The sequence below is a fragment of the Neoarius graeffei genome, chromosome 26 (assembly GCF_027579695.1).
Source record: "Neoarius graeffei isolate fNeoGra1 chromosome 26, fNeoGra1.pri, whole genome shotgun sequence".
NCBI classification, from domain to species: Eukaryota; Metazoa; Chordata; class Actinopteri; order Siluriformes; family Ariidae; genus Neoarius; species Neoarius graeffei.
This window is the reverse complement of record NC_083594.1, coordinates 34,957,839-34,981,764: the sequence shown is the minus strand read 5'-3', so window position 1 is coordinate 34,981,764 and position 23,926 is coordinate 34,957,839. Positions and strand designations below refer to the sequence as shown.

Here is a 23,926-nt window from a genome sequence, read left to right as displayed (position 1 = left end):
CTGCTTTTCGTAAAGTAAAAACGACCACAAGTGCGTATTTCAATGATTCGCAACACAGACTTGAGGTCTTTCCCTTAAAAGTGGAAGGAGTGACATCGCACATGGGGCTGGGAAAATGGAGACGAGTGTTGTGATTGGCTGAGCTCTTTGTTAGGCAGAGTATATGATATATCTGCACGCTTCTCTTCCCCGCCCCTTATTGTAAAGTCTGAATGTGTGTGTGTGTGTGTGTGAGTGAGAGAGAGAGAGAGAGAGAGAGCTACAGGGTAAATTTTTCAGTGAGAGAAGCAGAATTAAATTCAGCTGTCAGACATGTTTAAGCTGTGAATTAACAACTGAGTGGATTTTTACTTTCGTCTTTGTCAGAAATGGAGGTAAGCACTTTATATATGTATATAAATTAATTAATTATTTGGCTCTCTCTCATAAGAGATGATTGCAATGTTATATGTACAGCATATTAAGTCATATGATTTAGCTGTAAATAAAGCCAAACGTTTTATCCACAGGCCAGTTCTACTGCAGATATAAATTACCTGTCTGAATCGGTCTCTTATAAACTAAAGATGTGTCTGTTTCATGGGTAAACACTCTTATAGAATAGAAGAAAGAAGGAATGGCTCTGGCGGCACGGTGGTGTAGTGGTTAGCGCTGTCACCTCACAGCAAGAAGGTCCTGGGTTCGAGCCCCGTGGCCGGCGAGGGCCTTTCTGTGCGGAGTTTGTATGTTCTCCCCGTGTCCCGGGTTTCCTCCGGGTGCTCCGGTTTCCCCCACAGTCCAAAGACATGCAGGTTAGGTTAACTGGTGACTCTAAATTGAGCGTAGGTGTGAATGTGAGTGTGAATGGTTGTCTGTGTCTATGTGTCAGCCCTGTGATGACCTGGCGACTTGTCCAGGGTGTACCCCGCCTTTCGCCCGTAGTCAGCTGGGATAGGCTCCAGCTTGCCTGCGACCCTGTAGAAGGATAAAGCGGCTACAGATAATGAGATGAGATGAGGAATGGCTCTTTCTGGAAAATATTTTAACCTTCAAGATTTCAAATGATTTATTTTTTACTTTCATTTCAGTCTTAATAATGGTTTGATTGTTAATTAGAGCAGCAGCCTAGTCACGGAGTCCTGTGCTAGGGACTGGAAGGTTATATGTTCAGATCCTGAACCATCAGTGAGCATCTACAGGACCTTTTCCCCTCACGTTCTCACCAATATGCATTGTATTCAAAAGCTTTGCCAAATTAATCAATCTAGACGTATGCGATTTCACTTGGCCAATTAACTTAATTCTCAAGTCAGTTGTAAATAACTTGAAAAATGTTGCTACTTTTTCGCCTCACGATTTTATGAGCATCATATTTTGTCACTGGACCTCCAGCTGTCACTACACTGCTCTTTTGGCTGTGCTGTGAGCCCATGTGCCCCACTGACCTCCTTTCAACCCCCAGCCTGGTTTCGTCCCATGTTCGTGCTGTGTAATATGATCCTGTAGCTGAGATTGAGAGAGTGCTGAGACTGGAACTTTACGAGCGTTGTTAACTAGATGCTTTCCATCAGAATCTGTGAAGTCAACTTGCAGACGAGTGGAAAGCAGCATTCTGGGCCAAATGTTATGCTGAGGCTGCTGTATTGCTGTGACTGACTTGGTATGCAGAACTGCGTAAAAGTCTCAGACACACTAATTTTAGGAGGCTTGTTTAGCAAAAAAAAAAGAGAGATAATGTTAGGTGTGTAAGCATTCAGCATTTTCCCACTTTTTAGATTAAAACAGAAGGAAGGCTTGTATTGTCTTGTACACGAGCATGAAACATAACCAAGTGCAACAGCTTCAGTATTCTGAAGAACTGCGACAGATTCTTGAACTTACCAGCCAATTATTTTATAAAACTTCACAAATCTACCCAAGAGAATGTGATGTTTTATATGCAGAGTCTGGTCACACCAAATACAGAACTGTTCACGATTACTGGCGCCTCTTGTAAAGATCCACTTTTTGGTAAAGTCGCTTCATCTCATACTGAAAAAAAAAAAAAAAGATAAACTCCAACCTTTAATTGAAATAAAATTATTCAGAGAAAAAAAATCCCTCATTAAGAAATAATTATTTATGACAAAAATACACCTGCCATTATTATTGGCACCTCTGCACAGTGAAACAGCACCGAGTTTCTTCTATAGCAGTTTATAAGGTTGGCGATACAGAGCAGGGCATCTGAACCCATTCCTCTTTGCACAATCTCTCCAGATCATCCAGGGTCCTCGGCCCTCTCTTGCGCTCTCTCGTCTTCGGCTCACCCCACAGGTTTTCAATGGGGTTCAGGTCAGGGGATTGAGATGGCCAGGGCAGAAGCTTGATTCTCTGGTCAGTGAACTAAATGTGCTGATTTGGACATGTGCTTTGGATCATTGTCCTGCTGGAAGCTCTAATCATGACCCAGTTTTAGTTTCCTGCCAGAGGCAGCCAGGTTCTGATTTAAAATGATCTGGTATTTCATGGAGTCCATGATGGCATGTATCCTAACAAGGTTTCCAGGGCTTTTGGAGGAAAAACAGCCCCAAAACATCACAGAACATCCACCAAATTTTACAGTTGGGATCGGGTTCTTTTCATGATAGCCATCCTTGTTTTTTACACCAAACTCAGCTTGAGTGTTTGTTGCCAAAAAGCTCCATTTTTGTTTCATCAGACCAAAGAACATGGTTCCTGTCAAGGTTGTAGTAACGTTTCACAAACTTCAGTCACTTGTGTTTGTGGTTAACTGTCGGAAAAGGCTTTTTACTGGCAGACCTTCCAAATAATCTGTTGGCATAGAAGTGGCCTCTGATGGTGGTTTTGGAGACTTGGAAACCTTAAGATTTTACTTTTGTTTTGTAATTCACCAACAGTGATCCTTGGAGATTTTTTGCCTCTCTTACCCTCCCCTCCTCCTCACTGTATGTGGGGGCAAAATAAACTTGGATCCTCTTCTAGGCAAGTTTGTAGTAGTTCCAATTGGTGTCCACTTTTGTATTATTATTATTATTATTATTATTATTATTATTATTATTATTGCCCTAACAATAGAAATCGGCATTTTCAGGCAAGTAGTTTTTTTTTTTTTAAATAACCATTCCCTGACTTATGAAGGTCAACACACTTCTTCTTCCTTATTTGGTTTGTGTGTTCTCTGTTCTTTCCCATGTTGATGGATGGCGAAGGGAATGTGGCCTCTGTGTCACCTCATATTTAATCAGGAAGTCATTGATTACAGCTTGCAAGTTCCTACGCACTCCAGTCAACTCAACAATGTACAATTTAAATGGGAAACATGCTTCAGTTACATTGTGTTCACTAGAATTTCCAAGGGTGCCAATAATACTGGCATGTGTTTTTGTTGAAAATTATTTTTTGATGATGGATTTGTTTTTCTCGGAATAAATTTATTTAAGTTAAAGGTTGGATTTTTCTCATTTTTTTTCAGTGTGAGATGAAACGACTTCACCAAAGGGTGTTTTTCTTCCCCCCCCCCCCCCCCCCCCCCCCCCCCCCCCCCATAATCATGGAGGGCACTGTCGTTTTGGTTATTATTGTTATTTTTTTTGACTGCTCTTTACGATCTATTTTTACGTCATAATGCTTTATTCCATTATTTTGAAGGCATCTTTGCTTTGCAGAATTTATTCACACATGCCTGAGACTTTTGCACAGTACTGTAATAACACCATTTCTATTTATATAGATAAATTACTGAGCACTTTCGCAACTACTTTCAGTTCCTATTTTGTTCCCACCATGCTAAATTTTCCATGATTTCATCCTTCAGTTGTAACTATATCACAAGAAAAGCACAAACAAGAATGCAGTACATCCTTCGGAATCTTGAGCAACCAGTGAGATTATTTATGTCTAAACCAATTCCTGTATGGACCTCTGGGTCTCCAGATGTTTGTCTCAGTCTCTGCCTGTGTGTCCAGCATTTTGGCGTGTAAGCTACGTATAGTTGGAGCAGGAAGCTGTGTGCAATCCGGCAAGTGTCCCAGTGAATAGCTGGCATTGATGTCAGGAGATCAGGGTGAACTGCTCAATCAGATCAGGTTTTCTTCTTCATCTGGTTCATGGTCATGAGTTGAGACGTATTAGCAGCTTTTGTGGTTGTTTGTTCATTGGTTGTGCTGTACTGGTGTGGAAATCCAGTCGAAATTGACACTGAAAAGTTAGATGTGTTTATTGTTCATATTTTGAGACCTAAAAGTCACTGAGATTTGGGTTGCTATGAGATGGCACTTCTCCAAATTTATGCTGCAAGGTACACACGGTCATAAGATGTTAAATGTGATTTAGACTCTGATTAGAATATGTGGTGACATAAGGTAAGAAAACTGACTTTTGCCTTGGTGTTTTGACATTTATCGTTGTGACGATCACTGACTATATCAACATCAGTTGGCTTCTGGTTAGTCCGAAAATTATCCGGATGTACATTTCCTATTGATGGCAGTGTTGTAGTTGAGTCACTAAGCCTCGAGTCCGAGTCCAGTCTCGAGTCCCCAGTGTTCAAATCCGAGTCAAGTCCAAGTCATTAAAGAAAATTTCTAGTCCGAGTCGAGTCCGACCCAAATGACACAGCTGTGTGAAGATGCGAAGTCTGAAGATGTACGAGGGTAAGTCAAAAAGTTCGAAGGCAAATTGAAAAAAATCTTTATTTATGAAAATAACAAAGCTATTTCTCTGCATATCCTCCATTTAAGTCTAAACACTTCTGCAAGCGGTGTTTCCATCAGAGAATTCCTTCTTTGTCGAATTCTGGGGGATGCACCTTTTGAAATTATAACATCTGTCTTAGAACTTTTTGACTTACCCTCGTGTGTCCCATACCACAGCCAACAATAAATTCACAAAAAAGATGTCTTCTATCAGGAATATTTAGGAAAAGGCTGCTGGCACTAATGTTAAGATAGAAATATCTTCTGCCAAATTACTATGGCATGTTCCAAAAAAAGAAAGAAAAAATCCAAGTCCTCGCCTCCAATTTCCAAGTCCGAATGCAGTTAATGCACAAAATCTGAGTCCGAGTTATCAGTGCTCAAATCCAAGTCAAGTCACAAGTCTTTAAAATTAGGGCACGAGTCCTGGACTCGAGTACTACAAGCCTTGTTTGACTGCATTTATTACATTGGCGGATCATTATTTGTAATTTGTAATCTATGGAATATGTTCATAACAATTTGGCTGTGGTTTCTTGCAGTCCGTCTATTCATCCAGGCTAATTGTCAATGGTAGGTTTGTTCGATAAACATTGTTTTCTAACTAGCTAACTAGTCAGAGTCCAAAAGAAATCCTATTAGATTTGTAAAAATTTGTAGTCCCAGTACATTCCTTTTAAATCTACCCAACACTATACATCGCAGAGCAACTCGAACTCCATGATTTGTTCGTTTTCCCTCATTCTTTTCATTGCAAAACAAAGATGAAATACTTTACTTTCAGCCTGTACGGAACAGATTTCAAACCATGCGTGGCTTCTCAGTTTCTTGTTAATCCTGCTTTCCTACTTTACATTCTTTTGATTTAGATTTTATATTTTTGTACAGTATTTGCCTTTTTTTTTTTTTTTCCTCCAAATATTTCTGTACTGGGCGGCACGGTGGTGTAGTGGTTAGCGCTGTCGCCTCACAGCAAGAAGGTCCTGGGTTCGAGCCCCGGGGCCGGCGAGGGCCTTTCTGTGCGGAGTTTGCATGTTCTCCCCGTGTCCGCGTGGGTTTCCTCCGGGTGCTCCGGTTTCCCCCACAGTCCAAAGACATGCAGGTTAGGTTAACTGGTGACTCTAAATTGACCGTAGGTGTGAATGTGAGTGTGAATGGTTGTCTGTGTCTATGTGTCAGCCCTGTGATGACCTGGCGACTTGTCCAGGGTGTACCCCGCCTTTCGCCCGTAGTCAGCTGGGATAGGCTCCAGCTTGCCTGCGACCCTGTAGAAGGATAAAGCGGCTAGAGATAATGAGATGAGATGAGATATTTCTGTACTCACTTTTGATTTCACCAATCGGATCAGAACGAGCTGCAGATTTTAAGCATTAATAACAAAAAGAATGAGTATGTGGTCTGTAATGAACTTTGCTCCTCTGTTATATACATTGTACTATTATTAATTACTTAAGAAAGACTTACACTACTGACTTTATGAAAACATGGCTAACTTGCTCGGTAGAAGTTGAAAGTTCCTGAACTAACAATTAGAGTAGATGTTTATTTGGTAATGCTTCACTCCAATGTAGAAGAAATAGTAAATGTGATCTTTTATAACATACGCCTTTCTTCATGAGTATTTGATGACACAAAAGCTTATATAATAGACTATACAGCATGACTGTTTTTTGTTTTTTTTGCAAAATGATGCTTTGTTTAATCTCCAGTAATAATTGGTTGTCAGTTCTGATTAAACTTATTGAGTTTTACTTTTTGCTATGAAACTAACTTTGTTACAGTGTCTATTGGAGAATAGCATACAATACAGCAAAATACGCCAGGGCGTTCCACAGAAAGCAAATCCTCCAAACTCTATTCGAAACCCTGCTCATGTAAAGCTTCATAAATTAGATATATACTGTATATATGGGTCAAAGGAAAAGGTCATATTTGTGGCTCAAATTGTCGTTCACACTGTCACGCCACTGTGTATCAGGAAGAGGTTAGAACTGTGGGGATGGCAACATCAGTGCAAAAGCAGAATGCATGAGTGTCCAGGAAGTTAGTTTTAAGCTAAACCACAAGATCTGATAAGCGTGTGTGACAGCAGAAGGCCCATTCGTTCAAAGCATGTCTTCTTGCATGCAACTTACATGCATTCTTGCATTTAAAGGAAAGACCTCCATCCCACCAGGAGAAGACTGCACGTATGATAGACCACTTCATACCACCTTTTCCTTGGTACGACCAAGAAAGGTTTGGTCTTCACAGGAAGTGTAATATCTTTTGCAGATCTCTTTTCTGTGCTCTATCTAGCACATGGTCAGGAAAATGGAAAAGATGCGATACAGGGTTAGTCAAAATTATGTTTACGCTAATGCATTCTTTTTCTCATGCAGATAAGCGTACACCATAGGTGACAGATTACATGGTACTGTTGCTCGCTGGTTTTTGGGTGTTGAGCACGATGGCAAACAGGTTGAGATCATCCTGTAAATCATCTTGCACATATGATGGATGTTTTGTGAATAAATGGTTTCTCCCATTTAAGTGTTAACGTGACTTTGACTAACCCTGAATTTCATGTGCTTGTTATGGCTCAGTAAGTGTTCTTCACCACATTCTCGTCTGAAAGTGATGCCTGCAGCTGAGCGATGTTCAGCATTCCCTATCCGAATCTAAACACCATTTGATCATTCAGAAGAATAGCGTTCTCACCGTGAATAAATTAAGTTATCGGAGGAACTGAAAGCAGACTCTGAGAAACATGGCATGTGTGTACGATATCTGTCATAGTTTAGAGACAGGAAATACCAAGGCAGCTAATAAGGCAAGTAACACAGACACGCTGGGGCCTGAAGGGGCCTGAAGGGGCCATAAGTCCCAGCATCCTCCCTCCTGCGCCCAATTTATGTTCCTGACCTGAATGAAATGTGTGCATAGTATGGCCGTTGGTCACAGAACTCTTGCAACTATTCTCCTAAAAGTGAGCATCCTGCTTATGTCTTTGTTATTTTTTGCAATGCATCCTTATTGCCTTACACCTAGATTCCTTTGTTGGGGTTGCCATAACTATGTTTATTTTGTGGAAAGGTTACTGAGCTTGCACAGGAACTATCTCTCTCCCAAAGGCATAGGTCGAAGTGATTTGGGGGGCATAATTCCCACAGGAATCACCCTTATTATTGGTGCCAGTTATTGGTCTTTGATTGTAGTCATAAAGAATGCGGTGCGTGCTAGTACGCATTCACGCAGCCTACAGTCAGTGTGTCAGTGTACAATCAATTTTTATGCTAAATTGGGCTACTTTTGAAACAAGGTTGTGGGTGAGAAAAGCAAGTCTGCAGAGGTAGTGGTACTTTTTTTGTGGAGGTGGAGGACGACAAAAAAAAACCCCTGCAGATAGCATCTATGATGTACAGAACTGTTTCTATTATAGGACATATTTCAAAGACAGTGAAAGGAAAAGGGGGATATGGAGTGGATAATGGCTGTACCAAACCTGCGATGGATTGGCATCTCATCCAGAGCACACGTCTGCCTCACACATAGTATTCCTGGGAGAGGATCTGCATCCACCGTGACCCTGAAAAGAATAAAGGATAAAATGGTTACAGAGAGTGAGTGAGAGTAATGCCTGTACCAGGTACAGTGGTGCTTGAAAGTTTCTGAACCCTTTAGAATTTTCTATATTTCTACATAAATATGACCTAAAACGTCATCAGATTTTCACACAAGTCCTAAAAGTAGATAAAGAGAACCCAGTTAAACAAATGAGACAAAAATATTATACTTGGTCATTTATTTATTGAGGAAAATGATCCAATATTACATATCTGTGAGTGGCAAAAGTATGTGAAGCTCTAGAATTAGCAGTTAATTTGAAGATGAAATTAGAGTCAGGTGTTTTCAATCAATGGGATGACAATCAGGTGTGAGTGGGCACCCTGTTTTATTTAAAGAACAGGGATCTATCAAAGTCTGATCTTCACAACACATGTTTGTGGAAGTGTATCATGGCACGAACAAAAGAGATTTCTGAGGACCTCAGAAAAAGCGTTGTTGATGCTCATCAGGCTGGAAAAGGTTACAAAACCATCTCTAAAGAGTTTGGACTCCACCAATCCACAGTCAGATAGACTGTGTACAAATGGAGGAAATTCAAGACCATTGTTACCCTCCCCAGGAGTGGTCGACCAACAAAGATCATTCCAAGAGTAAGGCGTGTAATAGTCGGTGAGGACACAAAGGACCCCAGGGTAACTTCTAAGCAACTGAAGGCCTCTCTCACATTGGTTAATGTTCATGAGTCCACCATCAGGAGAACACTGAACAACAATGGTGCGCATGGCAGGGTTGCAAGGAGAAAGCCACTGCTCTCCAAAAAGAACATTGCTGCTCATCTGCAGTTTGCTAAAGATCACGTGCACAAGCCAGAAGGCTATTGGAAAAATGTTTTGTGGATGGATGAGACCAAAATAGAACTTTTTGGTTTAAATGAGAAGCGTTACGTTTGGAGAAAGGAAAACACTGCATTCCAGTATAAGAACCTTATCCCATGTGTGAAACATGATGGTGGTAGTATTATGGTTTGGGCTTGTTTTGCTGCATCTGGGCCAGGACGGCTTGCCATCATTGATGGAACAATGAATTCTGAATTATACCAGCGAATTCTAAAGGAAAATGTCAGGACATCTGTCCATGACCTGAATCTCAAGAGAAGGTGGGTCATGCAGCAAGACAACGACCCTAAGCACACAAGTCGTTCTACCAAAGAATGGTTAAAGAAGAATAAAGTTAATGTTTTGGAATGGCCAAGTCAAAGTCCTGACCTTAATCCAATCAAAATGTTGTGGAAGGACCTGAAGCGAGCAGTTCATGTGAGGAAACCCACCAACATCCCAGAGTTGAAGCTGTTCTGTATGGAGGAATGGGCTAAAATTCCTCCAAGCCGGTGTGCAGGACTGACCAACAGTTACCAGAAACGTTTAGTTGCAGTTATTGCTGCACAAGGGGGTCACACCAGATACTGAAAGCAAAGGTTCACATTCTTTTGCCACTCACAGATATTGGATCATTTTCCTCAATAAATAAATGACCAAGTATAATATTTTTGTCTCATTTGTTTAACTGGGTTCTCTTTATCTACTTTTAGGACTTGTGTGAAAATCTGATGATGTTTTAGGTCATATTTATGCAGAAATATAGAAAATTCTAAAGGATTTACAAACTTTCAAGCACCACTGTGTTGATTAAAAGGTGCATTGAAAATAAATTTTCCACCCACACACCACTGTTTCCCATGCAAAGACTGAGAAAGAGAAGAAAATAGCATCTCCCTTTTCTCATGTCCAAATGTTTTGGGCAAGTTTCAGGTCAATTTTGTGCAATTTTTGATATGCACTTGGGCAGGAAATTTTGCTGAGGCCTGACAACCCTGCACACACACACACCGAAAGAGAGAGAGTGAGTGAATGTTTTCATAGTGATTCCTAACTGTGGAAAATAGAACAGCTTACTACTAAAATGTGTATTTTGGAATTGCAGCTTTCTAAAAGATGCCTCTGAAATCCAACTGCATGCAAGCCGTAGTTCGATTACAGGAAGGATATCCAACAACATGAGTATAATGTCAAAGCATGAGATCGGAGTTTTCATTTTACCCACATTATAACGTACTTATTTGGCCATATGAGTCAGAGAGAGAGGGAGGGAGAGAGCGAGAGAGCTGTAGAATGAAGGATCAGGCCAGCTGTCTCAGTGTCATTCCCACAAACACACGTGCAGAAATCCCAACACCTCACAGCTGAATGTGACCATATTGCTCATAACAAACATACACAAGCTTAGAACTGTTCTCAGTCAGCAGCAGGATCATGCACGCGCGTGTGTGTGTGTGTGTGTATAAATAGATCAGACACTGAAATCTAAATGTACAGCAGAAACAGAGATCATAAGCTTTTCTTGTCTTTAACAATCACGGTACATCACATATTCTGACACTTTTTGTGTAACAGTGTATTTTCGTCAGGGAACATCTTGTCCACCACCTGTGACTTGTTGCGTGAGTCACAGTGTAGCAGTGTGGCTGTTGTGATTAGCACGCTAAAAGTAGTGCAGTATGACAGGTGCTTCTCACGTCAGTCTGCTGAGCTCAATAGATCCTTTGTCGTCAAAGATTCATCTCGAAAAAGAGGCCAACTCCATTTAAGGCTGCTGTTAGGACTTATCAGCGGGAGGCTGACGAGTGAGGAAGGAAGGCAGCCGCGCGTGAGGACTGAGGATAGGGTGAACAAGTTGCAGATCACCACCGTCCACCCTCAGACTAATTGCTCACACAAATTTGGACAGCTAACATTGGGCGCATGAATATAGCATTTTTAAGGAAGCGTATAAAGTGAGGGGAATTCACAGCACCCTGACAAAAGCATGACATAAGACAAAGTGGGTAGAGGACTCCGTCACTGAGAATGAAATTCTTCTTAACATTTCTTAACTTCCCCATAACTTCACGGTAATGCACAAACGGTTTGAATGATTTCCATATAATTCCTTCACTTGACTGTTACTTAACATGTCTGACTCTTTTCTGTGATGTTTTCATCACTCCCTGTTGGTACTCTCCATTACTGTTCAATATACAGTCTTGTGCAAAAGTATTGAGCCCCCTATTTCTTTCTTTTTTTCTTCGTACAAACTTTGTTACAGAGTTTTATTTTATGACTTCTGCATTGTCGAGTCAGTCCAAAAACATTTGAAATTTCCAAGCATGTGTTTTCCAGCGCAAAATTAAATCTCATCTCATTAGCCGCTTTATCCTGTTCTACAGGGTCGCAGGCAAGCTGGAGCCCATCCCAGCTGACTACGGACGAAAGGCGGGGTACACCCTGGACAAGTCGCCAGGTCATCACAGGGCTGACACATAGACACAGACAACCATTCACACTCACATTCACACCTACGGTCAATTTAGAGTCACCAGTTAACCTAACCTGCATGTCTTTGGACTGTCGGGGAAACCGGAGCGCCCGGAGGAAACCCACGCGGACACGGGGAGAACATGCAAACTCCACACAGAAAGGCCCTCGCCGGCCACGGGGCTCGAACCCGGACCTTCTTGCTGTGAGGCAACAGCGCTAACCACTACACCACCGTGCCGCCCAAGCAAAGAGTCATAACACTAAATATTGTCTTTGTTTTATTTATTACTGTTGACATTACATTAATGGCATTTAGCCAACACTCTTATCCAGAGCGATGTATAATATACCCAGAGCAGCCCAGAGAGCAGTTGGGTGTTAGGTGCCTTGCTCAAGGGCACTTCAACCATTCCTGCTGGTCCAGGGAATCAAACCGGCAACCTTTTGGTCTCAAAGCTGCTTCTCTAACCATTAGGTCATGGCTTCCCCATGTTTACTGCTCTTTATAGTATTTTTTAAATGTAGAAACATTGAATTTCATTATTTTTTGAAGCCATCTTTGCTGTACAGCATTTTTTTTTGTATGTCCATATGACTTTTGCACAGTGTTGTGTAAATTGTTGTCCAAATGAGGATGGGTTCCCTTTTGAGTCTGGTTCCTCTCGAGGTTTCTTCTTCATGTCGTCTGAGGGAGTTTTTCCTTGCCACCGTCGCCACAGGCGTGCTCATTGGGGATAGATTAGGGATAAAATTAGCTCATGTTTTAAGTTGTGGCAGCACGGTGGTGTAGTGGTTAGCGCTGTCACCTCACAGCAAGAAGGTCCGGGTTCGAACCCCGTGGCTGACGAGGGCCTTTCTGTGCGGAGTTTGCATGTTCTCCCCGTGTCCGCGTGGGTTTCTTCCGGGTGCTCCGGTTTCCCCCACAGTCCAAAGACATGCAGGTTAGGTTAACTGGTGACTCTAAATTGACCGTAGGTGTGAATGTGAGTGTGAATGGTTGTCTGTGTCTATGTGTCAGCCCTGTGATGACCTGGCGACTTGTCCAGGGTGTACCCCGCCTTTCGCCCGTAGTCAGCTGGGATAGGCTCCAGCTTGCCTGCGACCCTGTAGAACAGGATAAAGCGGCTAGAGATGATGAGATGAGATGTTTTAAGTCGTTCAAATTCTGTAAAGCTGCTTTGCGGCAATGTTTATTGTTAAAAGTGCTATACAAATAAACTTGACTTGACTATCGCAGTGTGTACACTCTTCACTGGCCATGGATCAGACAGTACAGAATGTATGAATGTGTGAAACTGTTGCTGCTGAGGAATTTCTGAACACATGGGACCTGGTTTAAAGGCACGTGTGCACGTGTGTGTGTGTGTGTTTGTGCACATTGCAAGTAACACATGTTTGTGCTGAATTTAGGATTTGCAGGTGGTGGTGTGTATTTCTACAAAACCTTGTACATAGGTTCCTGAATAAACAACAGAACAATACTATGAATGACAGTATTACCGGTTGATGTAATTGGACTGCTCTGTTTTGTTTTCTCTGTTATGCAATTTTGGGATGGCTTGGTCTTTCTGAGATATAAATGAGCTTTGATTTGGAGAAGTACTGGGGAGATGGCTTCCTTTTATTTCCAACAGAAGTTGTGACAGGAAGCAAAAGGCAGACGTATTCAGTCATTTTTCTAACTAGTTACGCCTGCCTGTAAGTAATGCCATCCTATGCTGGATTACTAATGCATTACCTCATTATGTTTAGCTTTTTTTTGGACAGCCAGACTATCAGAGGAACGAGATGAATGATGGATAAAAACAGACTGTCAACACATCAAGAATAACAGATAGAAGAGTTACAAGACAGTCGTGATTAATTAAACTATTCGTAGGCAAGCCGTAAGTGTTGATTTAGCACCAGATATTTCAGAATATTTTAACACAGACCTGATTTTCCATGCCGTTGTCCCAGGAAGGATTATACACTGGATTACATGGCTATGACCTCAGCTGTTGTGAGGCTCTGTTTCTGGCCACAAAGAATCTAGGGAATAAAGTCACTAACATTCCTAGTAGTGCCTAGCTATGGCCGGGCCTATTATCATCCTCACACAAAGGCCTTGTTTGTTGTGATCATTACTTCGGGAAGGCACTAGCATCCCCGTTAGTCCCTGTGCCTGTGCATTTTCTCTGTGCCGAGTTTTTGTCTTGTGAATATAAATGATGTCACGTTTTCTCCCCAGACCATCCTCGCCAAAGCGCTCTATGACAACACAGCTGAAAGTCCAGATGAGCTGGCCTTCCACAAGGGTGATGTTGTTGTGGTGATAGAGCAAACCGTTGAAGGCAGTGTGGGCTGGTGGAAATGCTCGCTACATGGCCAGGAAGGCCTGGCGCCGGCCAACCGGCTGCGGCTCCTCTCTCCGTCCGAGAGTATTTATCAGATCCCAAGGCCATCACAAGCAAGCCCTACTTATGAGGTCATGGAGCGGTTCTACAAGGTGTCATCTCACAGTCCCGTCCTTTTCCCATGGAAATCTGAAACACTGGTGAGAAACCACTCCATATCAAAATACATCCTTCTTTTAAAAAAAGAATGCATGTTGGTGTGGTGGAGGTAAAAAGTCATGTTCAGATCCCTGCACACTTCAGCTTTTTAATGAGGAAACGTGAATAGCCATTAGCTTGAAGAATGACAGCCCTTATAACAAAGACGTTTATTCAAGTGCGCTTCTAGTATACTTCTTTTAAACCAAAAATAAGAGAGTATGCTTTCAGTTTACTTTTTATTTACTTATCAGAGATAGACTTTATAAAGTTATACATAAGCGTACTTGGCTTATACCGAAAAGTCTAAGTATATTAAGCTTATCCTTAATTGATCAAGATATACTTAACAAAAGTGTAATAAAGTATTAAAATATTTGTGCCTTATGTTTAAGTCTACTCGCCCTGTAGTTGTGCTTATCCTTTTGATAGTAGCCTATAAAATACTTCTTTTTCACACGTATTGGCTTCTTTGTGATATACGCCAGCATGTTTTAAATCCTATCTTTTAAACCTACACTACCGTTCAAAAGTTTGGGGTCACCCAGACAATTTTGTGTTTTCCATGAAAAGTCACACTTTTATTTCCCACCATAAGTTGTAAAATGAATAGAAAATATAGTCAAGACATTTTTCTGGCCATTTTGAGCATTTAATCGACCCCACAAATGTGATGCTCCAGAAACTCAATCTGCTCAAAGGAAGGTCAGTTTTATAGCTTCTCTAAAGAGCTCAACTGTTTTCAGCTGTGCTAACATGATTGTACAAGGGTTTTCTAATCATCCATTAGCCTTCTGAGGCAATGAGCAAACACATTGTACCATTAGAACACTGGAGTGATACCGTAGTTGCTGGAAATGGGCCTCTATACACCTATGGAGATATTGCACCAAAAACCAGACATTTGCAGCTAGAATAGTCATTTACCACATTAGCAATGTATAGAGTGGATTTCTGATTAGTTTCAAGTGATCTTCATTGAAAAGAACAGTGCTTTTCTTTCAAAAATAAGGACATTTCAAAGTGACCCCAAACTTTTGAACGGTAGTGTACATGTACCATAAGTTTGTGGTCAGCTCAAAACACTTAAGTTGTCTACTGGTAGTGTGCATGAGGTAAGGGTTAGGGCTAGAAAACTAATAGTATACCTATTGCAGTATACTTCAAAACTAAAAAGTGGACTAGATGTATATAACCAGTAACTACAACCCCAATTCCAAAGAAGTTGGGACAAAGTACAAATTGTAAATAAAAACGGAATGCAATAATTCACAAATCTCAAAAACTGATATTGTATTCACAGTAGAACACAGACGACATATCAAATGTCGAAATTGAGACATTTTGAAATTTCATGCCAAATACTGGCTCATTTGAAATTTCATGACAGCAACACATCTCATAAAAGTTGGGACAGGGGCAATAAGAGGCTGGAAAAGTTAAAGGTACAAAAAAGGAACAGCTGGAGGACCAAATTGCAACTCATTAGGTCAATTGGCAATAGGTCATTAACATGACTGGGTATAAAAAGAGCATCTTGGAGTGGCAGCGGGTCTCAGAAGTAAAGATGGGAAGAGGATCACCAATCCCCCTAATTCTGCGCCGACAAATAGTGGAGCAATATCAGAAAGGAGTTCGACAGTGTAAAATTGCAAAGAGTTTGAACATATCATCATCTACAGTGCATAATATCATCAAAAGATTCAGAGAATCTGGAAGAATCTCTGTGTGTAAGGGTCAAGGCCGGAAAACCATACTGGGTGCCCGTGATCTTCGGGCCCTTAGACGGCACTGCATCACATACAGGCATGCTTCTGTATTGGAAATCACAAAATGAGCTCAGGAATATTTCCAGAGAGCATTATCTGTGAACACAATTCACCGTGTCGTCCGCCGCTGCCAGCTAAAACTCTATAGTTCAAAGAAGAAGCCGTATCTAAACATGATCCAGAAGCGCAGACGTCTTCTCTGGGCCAAGGCTCATTTAAAATGGACTGTGGCAAAGTGGAAAACTGTTCTGTGGTCAGACGAATCAAAATTTGAAGTTCTTTATGGAAATCAGGGATGCCGTGTCATTCGGACTAAAGAGGAGAAGGAAGACCCAAGTTGTTATCAGCGCTCAGTTCAGAAGCCTGCATCTCTGATGGTATGGGGTTGCATTAGTGTGTGTGGCATGGGCAGCTTACACATCTGGAAAGACACCATCAAGGCTGAAAGGTATATCCAGGTTCTAGAGCAACATATGCTCCCATCCAGACGATGTCTCTTTCAGGGAAGACCTTGCATTTTCCAACATGACAATGCCAAACCACATACTGCATCAATTACAGCATCATGGCTGTGTAGAAGAAGGGTCCGGGTACTGAACTGGCCAGCCTGCAGTCCAGATCTTTCACCCATAGAAAACATTTGGCGCATCATAAAACAGAAGATACGACAAAAAAGACCTAAGACAGTTGAGCAACTAGAATCCTACATTAGACAAGAATGGGTTAACATTCCTAACCCTAAACTTGAGCAACTTGTCTCCTCAGTCCCCAGACGTTTACAGACTGTTGTAAAGAGAAAAGGGGATGTCTCACAGTGGTAAACATGGCCTTGTCCCAACTTTTTTGAGATGTGTTGTTGTCATGAAATTTAAAATCACCTAATTTTTCTCTTTAAATGATACATTTTCTCAGTTTAAACATTTGATATGTCATCTATGTTCTATTCTGAATAAAATATGGAATTTTGAAACTTCCACATCATTGCATTCCGTTTTTATTTACAATTTGTACTTTGTCCCAACTTTTTTGGAATCGGGGTTGTAATAGTATATTTCCAATATGTTATTTTATAAACTAAAAACTGGACTAGAAGTGTGTAACGAGTAAGCCAATAGTATATTTCGGGTATACTAGAAGTATAAAACAAGTAAACTCATAGTATATTTCCAGTATACTATGAAGTATGGTTTTGTAAACTAAAGAGTGGACTACAAGTATAGAACTAGTAAACTATTAGCATTGAAGTTTACTTGTGGTATACTTGCAGGACAAAATAAAAATAAAAAAAAACTAGTTGTATACTCAGTTTACGTCTCTTAGACTTAAAGTATACTTTTTATAAACTAAAAGTGGGCCAATTTAGTCCCAAGAAGTATTAGATTAGTTTACGTACAAGTCTACTGTAAGTACATTGATATCAGTATACTGGGTACACAAAAGTACACTTTAGCTTTACTTAAGTATAATTAATAAAATGAACTTGAAGTATACTTCTTTTTGATAAGAGAGTATTCATTAGTACAGTTGAAGTAGCAGAACATCAAGATTACGTGACAGTCGCCTGGATGTGATATGGATCATTCAAAATCTGAATTGAAACTTGGTAATGAGGTTAGTACAAGGTCTTCTCTCCATGAGTACCAGTAAGTATTGTCAGATTTTACTCCAGAAAGACCTAGTAGTGGTATGACTCCAGGTTAATGGGCAGTTATGCGGTGACCCCTGCTGGCTAAAACACTAGCAGATGCTCTGGCTCAGCCTCTGCCTGAGCATTTTTATGGGCTCATAAAATAACCTAGAGGACAGACTTCAGACACCACTAACTACAACCAGCAGAAGGGAACAGAGGGATGGAGAAGTGTCAGTTGAGGGTGGGGCTGGTAAGCCCACATGGTGCTGATTTCCCCTCCTGCTCCAGGGATTTTTTTATTTTTATTTTTATAACCTTTACAGTAGTTCTCTTCCAGTTACTGCTGTGTGGTTTTAAATCGAGAACTGGGATAAATCAGCAGACATACTGAGCTTAGTATGTTTGCCCAAAACGGGTCCTAATGTGTCTCCCTGGAGGTAACAAATACTGTGGTACAAAGGTGACAAAAACATTTGTTTTTGCATTTTAAAGATGGTCCCTGACTGCTCCAGTCCCAATACAGATGTGTATGCTGTTCCTACTCTTGCAAGAAAAGGCACTTTGTACACAGTGAGTTCCTCTTTTTTTTTTTTTTAATGTAACAATTGCATTCATGTGTATAAATGTTATTATTCTATCCACATTCACTGGATATGAGCAATCGCGCGCTCTGATTGGCTACTCTACTACTAGGCTATCAGCTCATATACCGTGAGTAGAGAAAAACAAAATGGCGGAGCGCATCAAGTCAGATATATCACTTTGTTATCAAGTATTTAAAAGAAACAGAAATGTCTAAAAGAATATAGTTTTGTGCCCCCCCCCCCCCCCCCCCCCCCCAATATCTCCTGTTCCACACTCTAGCCCAGTCGGTGGCGGTAATGCACCTTTAAGTTGGTTTGCCAACCGCTAAAAAACCCAAAAGAAGAAGAAGAAAATGGCGGCGCATGGTACTGAACCAACTGAGGATGAAATAAAAACTCTACTTGAAAACAAAAACCCAAAAATTACAAAAAAAAAGTAACAAAATATGGATTAAGAGTTTTTTATGGTAAGAACATATCTTTTTTTATTTTTCAAGAATTATTTTTATTGCATTTTTCACGAATTTCGACGGTTTGTTTTATTCTAAGCGTAAATTATTTTGTCGGACGTTTCGTACAGTTTTTATTTATCAAATTTGCAAAAAATAAAAATGCTCTGTTTCTCAAAATCCTTTGAATGTGGATAGAATAAAACAGTTATTCCACTCAATCTCATCGTACGTGGCTTATAGCCGACTCGGTGCTACGCGACTCATTGGCTATCAGCTCATGTACGACTCAATTTCGTGGAATAACTGTTAAATATTTGATCCAATATTATTATGTCAACACTCACACACTACTGTACTTCTCTTAATGACTGACTAATAATAATATGAGTAACAATTTATACCTGTCCATAAACACAGCCACGGCCAATACTAGGGAAAGCGTCAACTACTAACATTCAGAAGAGATGCGAAATGATGAACAGCAACTGCACACCTTGTGAGGTAAATATATGTGCAGAATATAGTAATCAGTTATAGTTTCTTTTAGTTTAAACTATATCTATCTGCTATAAAATAAATGTTTATGACAAAAGTAACAGTTTACCTCATGTCACATTTTGTAATACAAAAATATTGCCATTGTCACAAAGTCTCCTAATCTTTTACAGATTTATGACGTACCACCACCTTCCAAAGATCTCAATTATGATATCCCCATTCCTTCAAAAAATGAGCCACACCTAAAGTTGGGTTCTAGCTACAGCACTTTGCCTAACCGACGGAAATGTGAACAGATATATGATGTGCCTGTAGCACTTGAAACGCCCGTCAGTGTACATGGTTTCTATGGCACAATGCCATCCAAAGGTGCACATTTTGAAAAAGTGATCTATGATACACCACCAATATGTGGTCGTCCTCCTGTAGTCTCTGGTGGCTTCTGCTACGATATCCCAAAATGTAGTGAGAAAGCACAACAAAAAAGTGACTCCATCCCACCAGAGAAAGAATGCATCTATGATACACCACCAGCATGTGTTCGTCCTACAGTAGTCTCTCATGGCTTCTGCTACGATATCCCAAAATGTAGTGAGAAAGCACAACAAAGAAGTGACTCCATCCGACCAAAGAAAAAATGTATCTATGATACACCTCCTCAAATCAAGCAAAGAAAATCCATTCTGAATGGTCTGACACTCTCAAATCAGAAAGTTATAAACCCAGGTGATTCCGAAAATATTTCTAAACCTCTGGAATACAGGTGTGAACTTGGACCAAGGCCTGATCATCCTCGTGGATGTTTATCATGGGGCAAAAAGATTATGTTGTCCAGAGAACAACAGGAGAAGGGGGCAATAACCATTGAAAATGCGATCAAGAATGGTAGCGGCGCACCTGTTTCTGAAAACCAACGGGACTCAACAGTGTCCACCTCCTCCACCACCTCCAGCTCTTCCAGGAGCTCTTGTGACTCTCTGTTTGGCTCCCCCTCGCCAGATCCACCACGGGAGGTCACACTTTCCCCAGAGGAAGTCACCCAAAGGCTTTTGCAACTCCAGGAAACAGTTTGTCAGGCTGTGCCGAAACTCATGAACTTTGTAAGTAGCCACTGGAGATGTCGCAAGCATCTGGGCCAACACCTCCAGAAGATCCGTACAGCCTCAGAGGATGTGGCCAACTCAGTCACCTCCTTTCTCAACTTTGCTCTGGATATCAGAGGTAATGCACAGGGGCTGACTGACTCTAACTTGCAGGCCAGGCTCCAGAAGCAGCTCTCTATCATAGAGGACTCAGGACTGATTCTGCAGTCATCCATGGATGCTCTTGGTGGCTTGGGCTGGTCTCTGGATGTCCTGGCTCAGGATCAAGGGCAGCTGCAGACTCCAGACCAGCTGGACCGCTTTGTCATGGTGGCCCGCACTTTGCCCGAAGACATGAAACGTTTGGTGTCCATTATCAATGCTAACAGCAAGCTTCTGTTCAGAAACTCATCAAAAGAGCCAGAATTGACAAAGAACCCCAGTCCACCAGATGTGCAAAAAAGCCTGGGCAAGAATGAACCATCAGCAGATACAAAAGTGGATGACGATTACGTGCAACTTCAGGTAAACGGGCCTTTTCTGAAATGTTTCAAGAGTTTACATTGGATCTGAACACCTTTGATGCATTGTCTATCTAATCCAGACCCATATGCTCAGACATTTACAATTTGCATATTTCTATTTTGTCTGTTGTCATCATTTTTACAGACCAAGACAGAATTTGAAAAGCAACAGCAGAGTGAAGAAAAAAACAACATAACATTGGACACAAATGAAGAAAAGGAGAGAAAACAGGTAATGGTTTGATCCGTTTATACGTGCCAATTCTGTGTCCTGCGGGCGGCACGGTGGTGTAGTGGTTAGCGCTGTCGCCTCACAGCAAGAAGGTCCTGGGTTCGAGCCCCGGGGCCGGTGAGGGCCTTTCTGTGCGGAGTTTGCATGTTCTCCCCGTGTCCGCGTGGGTTTCCTCCGGGTGCTCCGGTTTCCCCCACAGTCCAAAGACATGCAGGTTAGGTTAACTGGTGACTCTAAATTGAGCGTAGGTGTGAATGTGAGTGTGAATGGTTGTCTGTGTCTATGTGTCAGCCCTGTGATGACCTGGCGACTTGTCCAGGGTGTACCCCGCCTTTCGCCCGTAGTCAGCTGGGATAGGCTCCAGCTTGCCTGCGACCCTGTAGAAGGATAAAGCGGCTAGAGATAATGTGATGTGTGTGATGTGTGAATTCTGTGTCCTGAAAACGAACAGAAGGCAGCAGGATCCTTGGTCGTAATTTTGATTGCTTGCAAAGTTGCTGTAGGTGCAAAAGATGGTGGTCAACACTCTTTCATCATAACTGCTCATCTTTACCTTAACTACAACTGCATCAATCCTGTTTGGACACACACACACACACACCAGTGTGTGTGGATATTAGTTCATTTTTGTAGTGAGAAAAAAAATCCCAACAACTTTGCAGTGGAATTTCTCAATGTTTTGTTTATGCTTTTAATTTCCAGGCTTCCAAACCAGATCCTCCAAGTCCTGATAGCACAAGCCAACAGCCCTGCAGGCCCGTTATTTCCGACCACTGCCGTCTGTATTTTGGAGCCATCAGGAAGGCCATTGCTGTGCTTGTTTCTAGCCTTGAGGAGCAACAGCCCCCTGAGAAGTTCATATCCCACAGTAAGCTGGTGATCATGGTGGGTCAGAGGCTAATAGACACCCTTTTTGGTGAAGCCCGGAGGAGGCAGGACAGCCAGGAACTCTTGCACAAAAGCAACCACTTGTGTGCCCTCCTCAAGCAACTGGCAGTGGCCACCAAAAAAGCAGCGCTGTACTTTCCTGACCAAGTGGCAATCCAGGAAGCACAGGACTTTGCCAAAGAGCTGGCTCAGAAGGCACACCATTTTCGCATGTCTCTGGAGAGCTAAGGGTTGTGTGAAAGGACAACAGTATGGTGCAAAGTTTCAGACAGACACATACCTGCATGTTCTGCAACCGTGCATTTTTCTCTTGTTGGTGATATCTGTTTTTATTTTCTCAGTTCTTCTGTTAAAACAATGTGATGCACCAAAAAAAAAGTGCAAGTTGCACATTCAGCTATGTCGAATGCATATTTATTAAAAGAACACTGGAAAAACAATAAAATACAAGAATAGGTAGAGAAATAGTTCAGATTAAGATTACAGCATCTTTCATATACAGCAGACAAATGTGGCATTTCCTAAATAACTGTGTAGCCTAACTTTAGATAGTAGGGATTATTATTTTCATTTAAGCAAAACATGCACTTTTTTTTAACATCAGATGTTGTAGCCAGAATTTCCGTGAGAATAATAAGCAGTGGCGTCCAAAATTATTGTTATCCTTTCCAAAATGAGCAAGAAAAGATTGTATAAAATAAGCATTACACACAATAATTCGACTTTTCCAGGGCGGCACGGTGGTGTAGTGGTTAGCGCTGTCGCCTCACAGCAAGAAGGTCCGGGTTCGAGCCCCGTGGCCGGCGAGGGCCTTTCTGTGTGGAGTTTGCATGTTCTCCCCGTGTCCGCGTGGGTTTCCTCCGGGTGCTCCGGTTTCCCCCACAGTCCAAAGACATGCAGGTTAGGTTAACTGGTGACTCTAAATTGAGCGTAGGTGTGAATGTGAGTGTGAATGGTTGTCTGTGTCTATGTGTCAGCCCTGTGATGACCTGGCGACTTGTCCAGGGTGTACCCCGCCTTTCGCCCGTAGTCAGCTGGGATAGGCTCCAGCTTGCCTGCGACCCTGTAGAACAGGATAAAGCGGCTAGAGATAATGAGATGAGATGAGATTCTACTTTTCCACATTTAGTTCTGTTTTTTTTTTTAATAACAGTATTGTGCTCAGATATAAGAATATGTGCCAAAATTAAGGATACCTAAAGGAATATTTTAAATAAATGCAAACAAATTGTTATTCTTGAAAAACTTTTTTAAAAGATGCTTTCTGTCTCAGTGAACTGTAGCATTACTTGTCACCATGTCCTATTTCCCCGGGGTTTCAATTTGAGGTTGCATACATGAAAAATCCTTTGTCACGTGTTACCCTGGGAACAGATTTCTAACACGAAAGAGACAGATGAGAGACCAAGACCTCTCCACAAGTGTCTCCAATTTTTTATACACTTTTAATTAAAATAAAATAAATACCCTTTCCTACACATTATAGAAGTTTATAACACTCAGTTGTGTTATTCTCTCCAAGGCAAACGTCACAAAATATTTAAATAATATTGGCTGGTGTTGAGTGGTATATCAGATATATTTCATTCAGCTAGCATGATATTGAATGAGTCGAAGACAAGTTCAATATCATGCTAGCTGAATGGAACAGATCTGATATACCATGAAAAAAGCCAACCAATATTATTATTATTATGCATACACGTTCGATGGAACAATTACAGATTTTTACAAATTGTCACAGTCGCTTACTAGTGTGGAAGTTTTACGTGTAATACGCATCTTACGACATTTTCAGTTCACTGCGACAGTTTATCGCGGGCGCCGGCGGCGAACAAATATATGCTTCTGTGCATATAGAAGAAAACTCTCTCATTGGATATTCACATCAGCTACAACATATGACGTCAAGTTGTCTTGACAACCATGCAATATTCGACGCTCATTCTCGATTGGGTAGAGTGACGTAATACACATAGGATAAGTGATATGCTAACAACATCGCATGCTATCAAACCAAATGAATGAAACCCAGGAATAGAATACATGTTTTTATTCCACTGAAAAAGTGTCCTGTATGTATACTAATAATAATTAATATTTAAGAGTGCTGATCATTTTGAAACCAGTGTTTTTCTTGAAAAAAAAAAAACTA

The 23,926-nt window shown here is 41.3% G+C and overlaps 1 protein-coding gene across 1 annotated transcript; it reads left to right on the top strand.

The window, feature by feature from the left end:
* The first annotated feature begins 246 nt into the window (after positions 1 to 246).
* On the top strand, positions 247 to 22,610 carry cass4 (Cas scaffold protein family member 4). The gene is made up of 7 exons (XM_060910749.1): positions 247 to 374; positions 13,809 to 14,114; positions 18,004 to 18,081; positions 18,965 to 19,048; positions 19,216 to 20,652; positions 20,797 to 20,883; positions 21,586 to 22,610. Exons 1-7 carry the CDS (start codon positions 369 to 371, stop codon positions 21,997 to 21,999), a joined length of 2,412 nt encoding a protein of 803 aa, XP_060766732.1. The 5' UTR covers positions 247 to 368; the 3' UTR covers positions 22,000 to 22,610.
* The last annotated feature ends 1,316 nt before the right edge of the window (positions 22,611 to 23,926 follow it).

Coding starts and splice junctions, on each gene's coding strand:
- cass4 (XM_060910749.1), top strand. Junction 14,115..18,003: donor CATGGAAATCTGAAACACTG/GTGAGAAACCAC, acceptor TGCATTTTAAAG/ATGGTCCCTGACTGCTCCAG. Junction 18,082..18,964: donor GAAAAGGCACTTTGTACACA/GTGAGTTCCTCT, acceptor CCATAAACACAG/CCACGGCCAATACTAGGGAA.